Source organism: Populus trichocarpa, chromosome 6, assembly GCF_000002775.5.
Source record: "Populus trichocarpa isolate Nisqually-1 chromosome 6, P.trichocarpa_v4.1, whole genome shotgun sequence".
NCBI lineage: Eukaryota > Viridiplantae > Streptophyta > Magnoliopsida > Malpighiales > Salicaceae > Populus > Populus trichocarpa.
In genome coordinates this window covers 149,612-165,960 of record NC_037290.2, presented here as the reverse complement: position 1 = coordinate 165,960, position 16,349 = coordinate 149,612, and the positions used below count along the sequence as shown (strand labels likewise).

At 37.6% G+C, this 16,349-nt stretch overlaps 1 protein-coding gene across 1 annotated transcript; it reads left to right on the top strand.

Annotated features, from left to right (window-relative positions):
• The first annotated feature begins 10,094 nt into the window (after positions 1–10,094).
• Positions 10,095–14,304, top strand: LOC7489187 (subtilisin-like protease SBT5.4). The gene is made up of 11 exons (XM_002308704.4): positions 10,095–10,307; positions 10,480–10,589; positions 10,686–10,783; positions 10,923–11,087; positions 11,319–11,427; positions 11,778–12,312; positions 12,400–12,494; positions 12,612–12,857; positions 12,947–13,061; positions 13,179–13,392; positions 13,523–14,304. Exons 1-11 carry the CDS (start codon positions 10,224–10,226, stop codon positions 14,068–14,070), a joined length of 2,319 nt encoding a protein of 772 aa, XP_002308740.4. The 5' UTR covers positions 10,095–10,223; the 3' UTR covers positions 14,071–14,304.
• Positions 14,305–16,349: the final 2,045 nt, after the last annotated feature.

The following is a 16,349-nucleotide window of genomic DNA, read 5'->3' as shown; positions in this document are numbered from 1 at the left end:
ATTTGGTCAGGGAAGGCAAGCGGCCGTTGCCATCAACCTGCCCTTCTTTTCAAACTACTCAGGTTTAAGCATGCCCGCAATGTTGTATTAAACTCAATCCATCCAGAAGGTCAAGGAAGGCAGCCACCAGCTGTCACCGCCCAGCCACCAACCGGCCAGCCGCCAGCCGCCAGCCACCAGCTGTTTGCCGCCACAGCCGCCAGCCGCCTTCACACTTGAAGGTTGAATTATCTTGTTTTGAATTTGTGTATAAATAGCTAGCTAAGCTTATGTTATTATGTGTGGAGAGAGTAGAGAGAAACACTAGAGAGAAAGAGAGAGGGCGTGTATTGTTAAGCTTTTGTGTTTGTAAGCTTTTGTTCCTTGAAATAAAACAGTGTGTTTTATCCCCTCCGAGTGTTTCAAAGCCACCACCAGTGGTTTCTCCCACCAACAATTGGTATCAGAGCCCCGTTCGTCAGAAACAGAAGTGTTTTTGGGAGATAGCCGAATTTTCAAAGTTGTCAAAAACGAGTTTTGATCATTCCAACGTGTAGAGCTCATCCAGACTAACTCACTGCCGCAAAAATCAGCTTGATCGGAGACGGAGGTAGCCCCCACGCGCCGCCTGAAGATTCAGCACTGTTTGACCACGCGCAGCCACGCCCCCCAGAGGTAGACGACGACTGAGCCACACGCGCGCCATATATTGAGCCGGTAAAGCCGCGCCGCGCCGAGCCTCCAGCCGAGCCGAAGAATATTCCCGAGAATATTCCCTTTTCAAGCCTAGCCGCTAAGCCGAGCTGCTATTAGCCTAAGCCGAGCCGATAGAATATTCCACAGAATATGCCCGGTTCAACCCAGCGAACCGCCCGACGCCCAGAATTGGTTTTTTGTCCGGTTCACCCATTTTCGGACCTGATTTCTACAAAGTCAGACCGGTTCCCGACTATTTCGACCATTCCGGATCGATCTACAGTGTCCGTTTTGCCAAATTCAACTCCCAGAAGGAGATATAGTCATTAAAAGAGCAAAATGACTACAGAAAGTACACAAACACTCATCCCGAAGCTGACCAAAGACAACTATGATAGTTGGTGCATCAGATTAAAGGCATTCCTTGGTTCACAAGAGTGTTTGGAGATTGTACACTATGGTTATGATGAACCAGAGTCCAAAGAAGAAGAAGATGCTTTACAAGAGGCACAGAAGCAAGCCCTGAAAGTCAACAGAAAGAAGGACAACAAAGCAAAGACCATCATTTACCAAGGTCTTGATGAAGATACGTTCGAGATCATTGCTTCCGCTGAAACATCAAAAGACATATGGGAGGCTCTCCAACAAAAATACAAAGGTGCTGACAGAATCAAGAAGATTCGTCTTCAATCTTTGCGAGGTGAATTTGAGTTATTGCAAATGAAGTCCTCAGAATCAATTTCTGATTATCACACAAGAATTATGGTGATAGTCAATCAGATGAGGAGAAATGGAGAAGCCATCGTCGATTCTCGAATTACTGAGAAAATTTTGAGATCCCTAGATCCAAAATTTGATTTTGTTGTTGTCGCTATTGAAGAGTCCAAGGAAGTGGACAAGTTGACAGTGGATGAACTTATGAGTTCTTTGCAAGCTCATGAGCAGAAGATTGTAAAGCGAAATGGAGATAAGGCTATCGAGCATGCCTTACAAGCAAAGTTGTCGCTCAAAGAGAGATATGAGCAAGGGGAGACTTCAACAAGTGGATATACCACTCAAGCAGGAAGTCAACAATCCAGAGGAGGATTCCAAAGATTCCAAGGAAGAGGTTCTTGGAATACAAGCTTTAGAGGAAGAGGTGGGAGAAACACCACCAGAGGAGGTCGAGGACAACAAGCATTCACTCCTAGAGGAAGAGGAGGCGGTTACAATAACCGTGACAAGAGGAATATCAAATGTTATAGTTGCAATCAATTTGGGCACTATAGCACTGAATGCAGAAGGAAAGCTCCGTTGGAGATACGTGAGCAAGCTAACTATGTAGAGAAGGATGACAGAGAAGAAGCTGCATTTCTTGTCCAACAAGAACTTGGCGAGAAACAGGAAAATATATGGTATCTAGATACTGGAGCCAGCAATCACATGTGCGGCTACCGAGAGTTATTTAGTGATCTAGATGAGACCAAGCAAGGTCTAGTTACTTTTGGAGATACCTCAAAGGTTCCGTTCAAAGGTAAAGGCAGCATCCCAATCAAGTTGAAGAACGGCGATTCCAGCTACATCGCCAATGTCTATTATGTCCCAGCCATAAAGCAGAACCTGATCAGCTTAGGTCAACTTTTGGAGAGAGGATATACTTTTTACTCGAAGAATTGTCATCTGACAATTAGAGACAACAATTGGAGATTAATGGCCTATGTGAAAATGTCCAAGAATAGGATGTTTCCTTTGAACATCCAGTATGATGCAGCAAAGTGTTTGAGTGCCATCACCAACAGTGAAGAATGGCTCTGGCACCTGAGGCTTGGACATCTGAATTTCACGAGCTTGAAGATGCTAGCAAGCAAGAAGATGGTCAGAGGTTTGCCTCACATTGATCATCCAGATGAAGTCTGTGAGAGTTGTGTCCTCAGCAAACATCACAGATCCAGTTTTGCCAAAGAAGTCAACTGGAAAGCAAAGAGGCCACTGGAGTTAGTACACACAGATGTGTGTGGCCCAATTACGCCTATGTCGACTGGACAGAATAGGTACTTCCTCACTTTTATTGATGATTTTAGTAGAAAGACGTGGATATACTTTCTGAAGAGGAAGTCAGAAGTATTCAATTGTTTTAAAGATTTTAAAGCAATTGTGGAGAAGCAAAGTGGCTACATGATCAGAACAGTGAGATCTGATCAAGGTGGAGAATATACAGCAAACGACTTTGAAGCCTATTGTACACAACAAGGCATCAGACATCAGACAACACCAGCTTATACACCACAGCTGAATGGTGTAGCTGAAAGGAAGAATCGCACGATTCTTGACATGGCAAGAAGTCTGCTCAAAGCAAAGAAGTTGCCCAAGCAATACTGGGCTGAAGCTGTATCATGTGCAGTGTATCTACTGAATCGCTGCCCAACCAGAAGTTTGCAAGGAGTCACTCCAGAAGAAGCATGGAGTGGTCACAAACCAAGTGTTACTCATCTACGAGTCTTTGGTTGTGTGGCATATGCAAAGATCCCAGATGCAAGAAGGAGAAAACTCGATGATAAAAGCGAGAGATGCATCTTTGTGGGATATGGTGAGAGAAGGATGGGATACAAGCTGTATAATCCCATCACGAAGAAGGTGATTATGAGTAGAGATGTTATCTTTGAAGAAGATAAATCTTGGGAATGGACTGATAATAAAGAAGCAGTCAAATGGATCAACATTGATTTGATCCTTGAAGGTGAAGAAGTACCAACAGTACTTGTCGAAGAACCGATTGTGCCAGCAGCTGAACCACAAAGTCCGGTACACAGATTCCCTGTATTCAACAGGAGGAACACACCAGGAGCATCATCATCAACACCAGCAGCAACATCCTCGTCAGAAGGACCAAGAAGGATGAGAAATCTTGAAGAGTTGTACGATACCACTCAGGTCATGGAAGATACAACTCTGTTTTGTTTCTTTGCAGATAATGACCCACTTAGCTTCAACAAAGCTATCACAGAAGAGAAGAATGATACCTGGAAGCTGACTTATCCACCAGAAAGCAAGAAAGCAATAGGTGTCAAAAGGGTCTACAAGACGAAAGCCAAATTAGTGGATAAAGGCTACAAGCAGAGAGAAGGCATTGAAATGAGAAGTGTTCATGCTTGGCATGACATCCCTCGATTGAGTTTAAAGGGGAGATTTGTTGTATTAAACTCAATCCATCCAGAAGGTCAAGGAAGGCAGCCACCAGCTGTCACCGCCCAGCCACCAACCGGCCAGCCGCCAGCCGCCAGCCGCCAGCCACCAGCTGTTTGCCGCCACAGCCGCCAGCCGCCTTCACACTTGAAGGTTGAATTATCTTGTTTTGAATTTGTGTATAAATAGCTAGCTAAGCTTATGTTATTATGTGTGGAGAGAGTAGAGAGAAACACTAGAGAGAAAGAGAGAGGGCGTGTATTGTTAAGCTTTTGTGTTTGTAAGCTATTTGTTTCTTGAAATAAAACAGTGTGTTTTATCCCCTCCGAGTGTTTCAAAGCCACCACCAGTGGTTTCTCCCACCAACACGCAAACCCAACTGGCTGTAATGCACTCCTCCGACGGATCCACCAGCAGCTCCAACTGCCTGTAATGCACTCGTCCGACGGATCCACCGGCAGCTTCCTTTCCCCTGACAGTCCCTCTTGAAACCTTTATACATAATTTACGAGCATAAATTTAATCTGTTTCAGCAAATATCTCCTTGACATGCCCAAAGAGCTCATAATTTTAGCTCTGAATTCTGAACCTTAACTTTTTACATAAAATGGAAAACATCTCATTTCCATCATGCGAAATTGATGTAAGCTTTAGTGGCATGTTTCAAACACTCTGATTAATGTACAATGCAGTTCCTAATAATTTGTCTAATCGTTAATTTCCCCAACTTGAACAACAAGAAAGGGAAGAAGTAGAATCTGTGAGTCAGCACATTTCGACAACTTTCTTGGAACTTGATCGTCCAACAACAAATACAATAGAGGAAAAAACAAATGCAAGGCTTGCTTGCATTTTTTATGCTATCATCATTCAACCAACAGCAATAGGAATAAAAAATGCAACAGCTAAATTCCAGAGGATTTGGACTCAGCAGCTATAAAATATGAAATGATGCCTCAGAGCACATTGGTGCCCTTAAAAATACTTGAAATCAAGGCTCCTAGTCTAGTTTGTATAAATACACAAACCTTTTGAAATAAGACTTTCCTCCAGATGGATAGGCATTGGATATTCTCCGCGTCACACCCCATCAGTCTTGCTCCATTTTTTATCTGCTTCCCAATGGCCCCGGTATCCTGTTGGAATAATTGTAACGATCAGCACAAACCAAGGCCCACCATGGCAATGGCTTAGCTTTGCGAACTAAAGAAGGATGCTAACGTACCTTGAGGATTTTCGTTGTTGAATCTATCTTCCCTGAATTAATAAGTTTTGCAATCTTTCCCAGCCCAAGTTTTCTTCTTAAACATAGCACAGAGTAGCACAATCATAAACTCAAAACATGGCACCAGATTTTCTTCTGGGTGGCTAATTCAGTAAGTTTACATATAATCATAGGCTAAACTCATGTCGTTATATATGATCTCTGCAAAGGAAAAAAAAAAAAAGGACTTTCATTCCTTGTCAATCCCAGCAGCAAATCATCAATACAAAATATTCAATTTTAACAAGCTGCCGTTACCAATCACTTAACCACAGCTATATATGTTTTCACCTCAAACACAAATTAGGCTTCGTTACTCTAAGTAAAAGAATAAAAATCAATTGTAACAGATCCTAGGCCCAGCAAAAGAAACAAAAAACTTTACTTCTGCACCAAAAATCTTTGAACATCCTCTTCGTTCTAATTTAAAAGTGCAACGATTTATAAACCAAGTTAGCACATGAATCGGCTTCTGTGTGTGTGTGTGTGTGTGTGTAGACCACCTCCCAGTCCCTAGACAATAGCCTTCGAATCTACTTTATCGAGCTGCCATCATGGCCTTCGCACTGATTTTTCTTGCAAAGTGTAAATAATTTGTCATAGGTTTGTCCAAACTGAGTAAACTTGGCACTCTGTAAATTTATTTTGCTTCTCGATCTCCTTCATCCTCCTCCCCCAAGAGGTACAAAAGATCACTCTATTTATAGTACTGCCATGGTTGGAGATGTTAATGTTTTTGATGGCAAAGGACTTTCCACCTTCCCGCATGGTTTGTGAACTCTTAGTAAATTCTCTTTATTCAAATTCAATTCTTGGGGCAGAGAATAGTGAAAGGATATGAGATTTGTTCATACTTTCATATCTTCAAAAAGCTGCAGAAAAACTCAAAATTATTAATTGAACGTTTCTTCAAAGGTAGAAAATCTTAATAATACTAAAATACAAATAAAATTAAAATCATATATAGAACACTAATTTTTTTTAATAAAAAACTACTATAGGAAAAATAAGTATGTTTAAAATTATAAAACACAAAACTCATGTTAAACTCTCTTACTTGAAAAAAATTCTTACTCACCAAACTTTAGAATCCATGATTATTGCATCCTTGATTACAAAATTCAATGCAAATGGGGCACAATTACCGATTTTGTTCTTCCTGGATATTGATTCATGATACTGGCTCTGTTTGTGCTGACCGATCTTCATAATTAATTAGTTCTGTAACCTCATTATTCACGGGTCTCACAAAATGGAGTTAGAACATATTCATGCTCAGAGGCCGACTCATCTATCCATATCGGTTCATGCTTAACAGTATGATCACACACAGTTAGAGGTTATTTATCTTTCATAATTACTAGATTGTAAAGTTTATTCTCATTTCTCCTACCGTGATTCATAAACATATAAACATCCGGGGATTATCAGCACACATCCAGGCATCTAGAAGCATTCTCCTCTTTCATCATTTCATTAATTTGCTATCTATGTCACATACAACACACAATCTTTGATTTAAATATCAATATTCAAAACCCAGTAATATATATCATCTGTACAAAGTTCCCAAATCTCTCGAAATTTGCTTCAGATTTCAACATATATCATTCATGTTAAGGTGTTTGATGGAATATTCGTGAGTTTGAAAATGAGCAAAGCTCTATGTATATAAAACCTTCAAGGTTACTGTAATTAGAGGTTAAGGATTCGGTGTTTAGAAAACATACGGAGTGACATAGGTGCTAGAATATATATATATATATATATATATATACGTGATTGGTAGACCAGATTTTGTCGATAAATTTAGAATTATTCTAAAAGATAAAATTTATGATAACGAATACAGTAAAGACTATTTTATGATAATACTTTATTCATGATGTTTGTTTTTTTCAATTCAGATAATCGCACCAACTCCTCACAACGCAGCTCATCATGAGGCCATGTAAAGAAGACGTTGGACGTCGCAGTCGCCATGGCTTTTACAAGCTCGACAAACCGAGGTGTCTTTAACTAGCTAATGCACCTACAACTATTCTGATAACATACGTAATAACCAGGACACACGATGGGGTATTTCTTGCAATCAGCAGCATGTTCGCAAGATAAAGCAGCTGCTGCAGGGATTCCTTCTGCCACCGCTACAGTAGTTGAGAGCGAAAAACCTACAAATGCAAAATGATTTCATCAATAATTACTTCTATGTAATGAAGCTACATTCATGATATTTATTATTATAAGAGAGAATTAATATATAGAGAAACTAACAATGTGCAGCCAGCAAAAGGAAGGCCACAAATGCCATCTTGGAACAAGTCATTGCCATTTTCTTCGCTTCGATATATCTAGCTACCTCGATCGTTTGCTGAAACAATATGAATTAGATGATGAGTATAGATTGCAACATGCACGAGGTTGTTTTAGTCCTATTTATAGCCTGATCAAATATGAAGTGATTAAGGCATGGGATGCGCGCAGTGGCCTTTCCAGGAAAATATATATATATCTTCCCTGGTTAATTTTATTTCTTTCTATTTCAATTTTTCTAGTCTTTTTTATAATGATTTTATTGATTTTTTTTTTGTCTATGAATAGAATATTTTTTCCTAGTTTATTTTTCTACATTAAGAATTGTAATAGTTTTTTTTAGCAAGCAGAGGAATGAATAAATAAAATCAAGTTTTTATATATTTATAATGTTATTTTTCTTCAAAAATCTTGATTTTATTATAACAGATCTCTTATCTTCCACTGCCATGTGCGCCTCAACATTGCAGATCCAATCAAACTTCAACGGTCAAAATTAATATATATTTTTTCGTCATAATTAATATGGTCAAAGTACGTTTGGACACGGAATTAATTCGGTGTAGAGTTGTAAATGTTTTTGTGGCAAATAACATGGGATATATATATATATATATATATATATATATATATATATATAAGGAAAGCTACTTACGTATTCTTTCCTAATTTTATTATATTTTGTAACATGACAAATCATGTTTCATTGTAATGATCTCTCGATCACTAGCCCCGTAAAAAATTAAGTAACAAATTAAATGAAAACTGATACCTACATTTCCTTCCAAAAACATAAATATCAATCTCTAAGTAATTTAGTGCCAGGGTAATCTTCATTTTTGTCTTCATAAAATTTCTTAATTTTCCCTTTTAATTTCCAAATAGTTCATATATTACCATTAAATATTAAGGGTTTATTTGTTTTGAGTAAAATATTTTTCCTTAAAATTATTTTTTAATATTTGACTTGAAAAATACTTTGCATGTCAAATATTTTTCAATGATGGTGAGGGCGGAGATGATAGTAAGATGATAATACATATTAGCAGAGGAGGTGATGGTGCTGGTGAGATAACAATATTGAAGGAAGAGGTGAGATAGTGGTTGTAAGGTGGTTGTTAAAGAAAAGGTATAGGCGGAGGAGTACTATAAGATTGTGATAGTGAGATGAAGGTGATGATTTAAATAATTGGATGATATTGTAAGTGAATTTTTATTACTAAAATATTTTAAGAAGTTTCATAAGCTAAAAATATTTTTATTAAATAAATAAAATTTAAATGTTAATTATAAAATATTTTTTATTAACCAGTTTTCTTGTAAAATACTTTACAAGAAACAAACTTAGGAAAATATTTTCTAGTAACAAACATAAAAAAATATGAAAAACATTTTCTTATAAAATATTTTAAGCAAACCAAACAAGGCTAAATTTCTTGAATTATGTTTTAGTTTTTATTTTTTTTTAAGTTTTCAAGTCTTTCTAAGAGAAACTATAACATACATGCGAATCCTTGAGGAAAAAAGTAAGAATAATATGAAAATACGAAGAAAAAGAAGGAACATTCGGTTAGTTATTTATAATAAAAGGAAATGTTCAAATATTTTAAAGCAAAAGAGATAAAAATTACGAGAGTAGAAGTGAAATATCGATGAATTTGTATTTAGATCATGGATTTAAATTTAATAAGCTTAAAAAATCTTTTAAAAAGCCTAAAAAACCTAAAAAATGTTTAAAAATTTTTCCTGGGCCGAAAGCTATCACTTACAAACCCAACTTCTTTCAAGATGCAGCCTCAATAACTTAAGTTGTTAATTAAAATTTTAAGAGATAATTTATATGATTATCTTGCATGTTTTTTAAGTAAAAGTTTTTTAAACTTGAAACTTGCATAATCTCATGCTACTTCATGTTTAATTTTTATTAAATAGTATAAGGGATAATGAGATTCAAACTTGATCAGTAAAACTCTGATATAATGTGAAAAAACAATCTTTTAAAAAATAGATATATAAGATTCCAAAATTATGGTTTATATCATTTTCCACCACCACATTTTACATAAGAGAGAGCTTATATTGTTTTAGTGATAATGCTATAAATTATTACTATGGTAGTTTAATTTCTGGTGCCAGGTTTTTTGAGACAACGTAGACTTTAAATTTCTACATCCGACCCTGACATGAATTTATTTAGTAAGCTGACTTTGGTGTGTCTTGCAGACCTAAAATTCATATTCAAGGAAACAAGATATATTTGTTCATTTGATCCTTTTGCTGACACAACTTGAAGTCATTGATTTCTCTAAGAAAAACGAAATTTGTCTATTAATTGGTATAAAAAAGATAGAAAGATGGCCGAAATTTGTCTATTAAAGAGAAATATTAACAGAGTGAAAAAATCTCAGTTCTATGGAAGTGATTTTTCAAGTGGTTATCCTCCTTTAATTTTACAAAAAGCAATGCATATCCACCAGTTAAGTCGGAGTAGATTTTAGATTCAGCAGAGAGAGATGCATATCTCTTAAGAGAAGTCCTAATAAGATTTTGCTAAGTAGGTTGATGAACAGCAACGACAACAAGATATTCTAGGGCTAGCAGAACTTTTGCTTGACTACGATATACCAATATATATATATATTGGCCTCAGCTTGGAACTCTTCCTTGCTTCCTCCTTCTTTTCTGTTGTGCTCATTTCCCTACACGTTTCTCTTCAATTTTCATGTTATAAAAACACAAACACTCTACTTGATTGACTTCATTATTATTTTTCTATTCAGAGAGAGGAAGGGAAAAAAGAGGAAGCAAAATGCGGTTCCCAAGGGTTTCAATCCTTCTGCTGCTCATCATTCTTTTCTCCTTGTTCCAGTCCCCTGCTTTTGCAATCAAAAAGGTAAACTATACACTAGTAGTATCTCAGAGCATTATATACATACATACATACATATATATATATATATATATTTCTTTAAAAGACGCTGTTACAGTTAAGAATTTCTTGCTTTCAGTATTTTCCTTACCCTACTCATTTATTTCTTATTTGTCCTTGATGATGTGTTGTAAAGTCTTATGTAGTATACTTGGGATCGCATGCACATGGTCCTCAAATTTCTAAGGTTGATCTTGATGCAGTAGCCGATTCTCATCAAGAGTTTCTTGCATCATATTTGGGAAGGTACGTATGTCAAGAAACTTTGATAGTTTCTATATTTAATGTCCTTTTTATTTGTGATCAGAATTAAGGTTTTGATTGATGTTTTCATGCATGCAGTAGGGAGAAGGCAAGAGATGCGATTATTTACTCGTATGACAGGCATATCAATGGCTTTGCTGCCATGCTTGAGGAGGAAGAGGCAGCTGAAATTGCACGTAATTATAAGAAAAATATCAATGCATTGCATATTAATTCCTACACGACAACATCTATGTTATGTACTCTTATTTATTTTGAAAATGGAACTTGCCCCTCTACATATATAATATAATTAATTGTTAATGGTCAATGCAGGGCATCCAAACGTCGTGTCGGTTTTCTTGAACCAGGGAAGAAAACTACACACAACACATTCATGGGATTTTATGTTATTGGAAAAGGATGGTGTTGTCGATCCCTCTTCTTTGTGGAAGAGAGCTAGATTTGGTGAAGATTCAATCATAGCCAACCTTGACACCGGTATTCTAATTCTCTCCCTTTTTCTTACTTCTTTGCCTCACCTTTTCTCCTCTTAATTCCCCTTCACATATAGCACATTGGACCACAAAAATGAGCATTAATACTTTCATCCCTGAAAGTAAAAGGCCAAGTGAACAAGAATATGTGATGATTTATACATATATAACATGCTCATTTGACAGCATCAACACACACACACAAACTGTTGTCATAATCGTTAACATGGTGTAGGTGTTTGGCCTGAGTCGCTTAGCTTTAGCGAGGAAGGAATTGGGCCCGTACCATCAAAATGGAAAGGAACATGTGAGAATGATACTGCGGTTGGAGTCCCTTGCAATCGGTTAGCTCTACGTACACTCCCACATTTATAAATTCGTAACCTTTAGTTATTTAATAAGATGAATATGGTACTTCATGCATCATAAGTCAATGATGTTTGATGCTTGCTAAGCACCATGGATATTGAAATAACAAATACTGAGGGGTAGGATATGAAAAATTATTGCTTGGTTTTGATAAATTCACTTGTGAATGTCTTTTTACTTCATTGTTATATATAAGAAACCTATAAAATAAATCTTTAACACAGTGTGCTTGCTTTTACACTAGGTGAAGATTTATATTACTTCAATAACAACCAAATGATTTAGGGTTCTCTCCATTGAATGAAAGGCTTGGAAATTTGTGCAGGAAGCTTATAGGAGCTAGGTACTTCAACAGAGGTTATATTGCATATGCAGGAGGCCTCACGTCCTCTGATAATTCCGCTCGTGACAAAGATGGTCATGGAACTCATACCTTGTCAACCGCAGGCGGTAACTTTGTTCCAGGAGCAAATGTTTTTGGCTTAGGAAATGGAACTGCTAAAGGTGGTTCCCCTAAAGCTAGAGTGGCTTCCTACAAGGTGTGCTGGCCACCGGTCAATGGCAGTGAATGCTTCGATGCAGATATCATGAAAGCCTTTGACATGGCCATACATGATGGGGTCGATGTGCTTTCGGTGTCACTTGGTGGCGAACCTACTGATTACTTCAATGATGGCCTTGCTATTGGAGCATTCCATGCCGTCAAAAATGGTATTTCTGTCGTTTGCTCCGCGGGAAATTCTGGACCAATGGATGGGACGGTCACTAATAATGCACCTTGGATTATAACTGTTGGAGCAAGTACCTTGGATAGAGAGTTTGAAACTTTTGTAGAGTTACGTAACGGAAAGCGCCTCCAGGTTCACATCCCTAATTTACAGACCAACTCTCGTTCCTTTTTCTTGTTCCTTTGTAGCCTCCATGTGTATTCATTCTCCACATGGCAGGGCACAAGCCTTTCAAGTCCTTTGCCTGAGAAGAAATTCTATCCCCTCATCACCGGGGAACAAGCCAAGGCTGCCAATGCATCTGCAGCAGACGCGTAAGATAAGACTATTCAAATCTTTATACGGTCGAATTGAAATTTATACATTCACAACTATCTACTTGTAGTTATTCCAAGTGAAACAGGCGATGACATTGTTTATGTGTTATTTAGCTTGTTGTGTAAGCCTAAATCACTGGATCATGAGAAAGCCAAGGGTAAAGTTGTGGTTTGTCTTAGAGGAGAAACTGGTAGAATGGATAAGGGCTATCAAGCTGCTTTAGTTGGTGCAGCAGGGATGATTCTTTGCAATGACAAGGCAAGTGGCAACGAAATCATAGCAGATCCTCATGTTCTCCCAGCAGCACAAATTACCTACACAGATGGTCTTGCTGTATTTGCCTACATTAATTCCACCGAGTATGCTCTACCACCTCTTCTTTTTTTTTTTTCCCTACTAACTTCACACATTATTTTTGTCAATTCTTATGTGCTGCGAAAATTAACAGCCATGCTCTAGGATATATTTCCGCACCAACAGCAAAGTTAGGGACAAAACCTGCTCCATCCATAGCTGCATTCTCCTCTAGAGGGCCAAATACTGTCACGCCAGAGATATTGAAGGTTTTGTTGTTAATCTTAAGTTTTCTTCTATGTTCACATGTTTGTGATACTTTCATCAAGCAATGACCTTGTAAAATATACAAGGACTAAAAATCCACTTCATTTCGACATGTACAGCCTGATATAACTGCACCAGGAGTGAACATTATAGCAGCCTTTAGTGAAGCAATCAGCCCTACTGATTTTGACTTTGATAAGCGCAAGTCTCCTTTCATCACCGAATCTGGCACATCTATGTCTTGTCCACATGTTGCAGGTGCGGTCGGACTTCTTAAAACTCTCCATCCTGATTGGAGTCCAGCTGCAATCAGATCTGCAATCATGACAACCGGTAAGACCTCCCTAATTCTCAATTTAACATTGTTAGAGCATATATTATTACATGACGTTTTAGCAAATTTTCGAATGCGAACATCCATGCATGCAGTTAATCTTGTTCTAATTTGTGTCCTGTGTTGCAGCAAGAACGAGAGCCAACACTATGACACCAATGGTTGATGGGAGAGATGGTTTGGAGGCAACACCATTTAGTTATGGTTCTGGACATATAAGACCAAACCGCGCTCAGGATCCAGGCTTGGTCTATGACTTGAGCATCAATGATTACTTGGACTTCCTGTGCGCTAGCGGATACAACTCTACCATGATAGAACCCTTCTCTGATGGTCCCTATAAATGTCCCGAGTCAACTAGTATTTTTGATTTCAACAATCCTTCAATAACTATACGCCAGCTACGTAACTCAATGAGTGTGATCAGAAAAGTGAAGAATGTAGGCCTAACAGGAACTTATGCAGCCCACGTTCGAGAACCATATGGGATTTTAGTTTCTGTGGAGCCCAGTATCTTGACATTTGAGAACAAGGGTGATGAGAAGAGTTTTAAGGTTACTTTTGAGGCTAAGTGGGATGGCGTAACTGAAGACCATGAATTTGGAACCCTAACATGGACGGATGGTAGACATTATGTTAGGAGTCCTATTGTAGTTGCTTTTGGAGGTGATTATTAGAGATGACAAGGAAGATTGTCTTATTGTAGGGTTTTGCAAGAGGTGGGATCAGTAATAATATAGGGAGCAGGTCATAGACTTTCTTTTTATTTGGGTCAATATTGAAGTAGTTTTTTCTATAGTAGCATTGTTGTTTATTGTTTACCTCAACAGTGTATTTCATGTCTTTCTTTCATATTCGTTGGGATTTAGTGTCCAGATGAATGGTTATGGTAATTATTGTTATGATCACAATCAAGCAGGGTACTCAGATTGACAAATTCTTACTATGATTTTGGTAGCTAATGCAGGAAAACAAACTCCAGCGCTACAATTCCTAAAGCAGCATGATGCCCCGGCTTCTTTTACCGTTCAATTGCCTAATGCTGTGGCCTTAATTTTGCCTTTCTTAATTCTGTACCATACATAGCACCTTATTGCTTAATTTTACGTGCGTTTACATACATGCATGTATGGCATGCCCTATATATATATATTGAGGAGGCCTTGTTCAGGATGCTCGCGAAGCTAGGAAATATAATCGCAAATTACCATACCCACTGCAGTCGCCAGCTGGGAACCTGGCACATATGAGGGATCTAGCTATGGACTGTACAGAGAAGTATGATATTTGGTGCAATTGACCCTGGAAGAATTATATCCAAGTTTTATGGTGATGTACTGCTCAGCTACATATCTTGTGTATCACAGGACGTGGATGGGGTTAAGGTAGCTAGATGTTCAGAATATACTGGAAACGTACAATAGAAACTGATTTACGGTCAGAAGATTGAGTTTGCACCCAATATCGATCGGATTGATGAACATGTACAACGTACAGTGGTGGAGCTATTTGAGTCATCACCTGAGCAGTGATCTGGTGATCGATTAATTCATGTAGCTACGAGAGTAGAGCACGTACACATAAAGGGAGGAGGAGGGGCTGGTAGTTTTAGTGGATATTCAAGTGTGAAGCCAAAGAGTTGCTCCATAAATGGGAAATAATTAAGAGAGATGAAGAAAAACTGCATGCTGACAGTAACCATATATAGATATATACCTGCATGCCTGCAATAATAGAGGTTGGGACACGCACGGTACTGAGATTTCAATGATTAAGAAAGAATCTGCATTAGCATGTGTATATAATTATGACTGATTAACTGTTAACAAATAGGAGGAGTACTTAGTGTGTATATATATATGATCATGTGGTGATTACAAGCCATCATAATATATATATATATATATATATATATATATATATATATATATATATATATATATATATATATATATGCATGATTCTGATCAGTTTATACACCAACAAAGTAAAATTTTTAATACAGCAAAGCCAGAAATTAATTTTATGATGGTGGTGGTAAGTATAAATAGTAGTTTTCTGAATTCATTTAGGGAAATTTTTCTTTTATCATTTCTTATTTAAAAAAAAATCCATAAAATATTTATTTATATTCATAGTTTTAAGACTTGATTCGAATTGAAATAATCATTTCTAAAGAGAATAATAATATTGTATTCTGTTTATTGAATAGTGCAAAGAAGCACGACATATATATACACAGTTTACATACAATCAGATCCACTATTCTAGAAGATATTCTAGAAGCTATTATAGGATTAACATTGGTGAATCGTAATCCCATTGATTACAGTATATCACCTAATTATTTGGGATTCTTTCCTTCAATACTCCCTCTCAAGTTGGAGTGTATGTTGATCACTCCTAACTTGCCCAGTAATGTGGAGAACTGGTTTGAACTTAGTGGCTTGGTGAAGATGTCTGCTGGTTGCTTCTTGGTCCGTATGTGCTCTGTTTTAACCAATCCTTTCTACACCTTTTCTCGCACCACATGACAGTCTATTTCTATATGCTTGGTTCGTTCATGAAACACAGGGTTTGAGGCTATGTGTATTGCTGCCTTATTGTCACAGAACAATTTAGCTGGCTGCTCATGCTTAACATTCAAGTCCCTTAAAATGTATTGCAACCATGTTATTTCACAACATGTAGTAGCCATGGAACGATACTCAACTTCTGCACTCGAACGTGATACTGTACTTTATTTCTTTGTTTTCCATGAAATGGGAGCATGTCCAAGGAAAAAACAATAGCCAGTTGTTGATCTTCTAGTGTCCTTACAACGAGCCCAGTCTGCATCACAATATGCCCTTAACTCCAATGATCCTTTTGAAGGTAAGAGAATTCCCTGACCAGGTGCTTGCTTGATGTACCTCAATACCTTGTGTGCTGCTTCTAAGTGAGGCTGCCTGGGTTT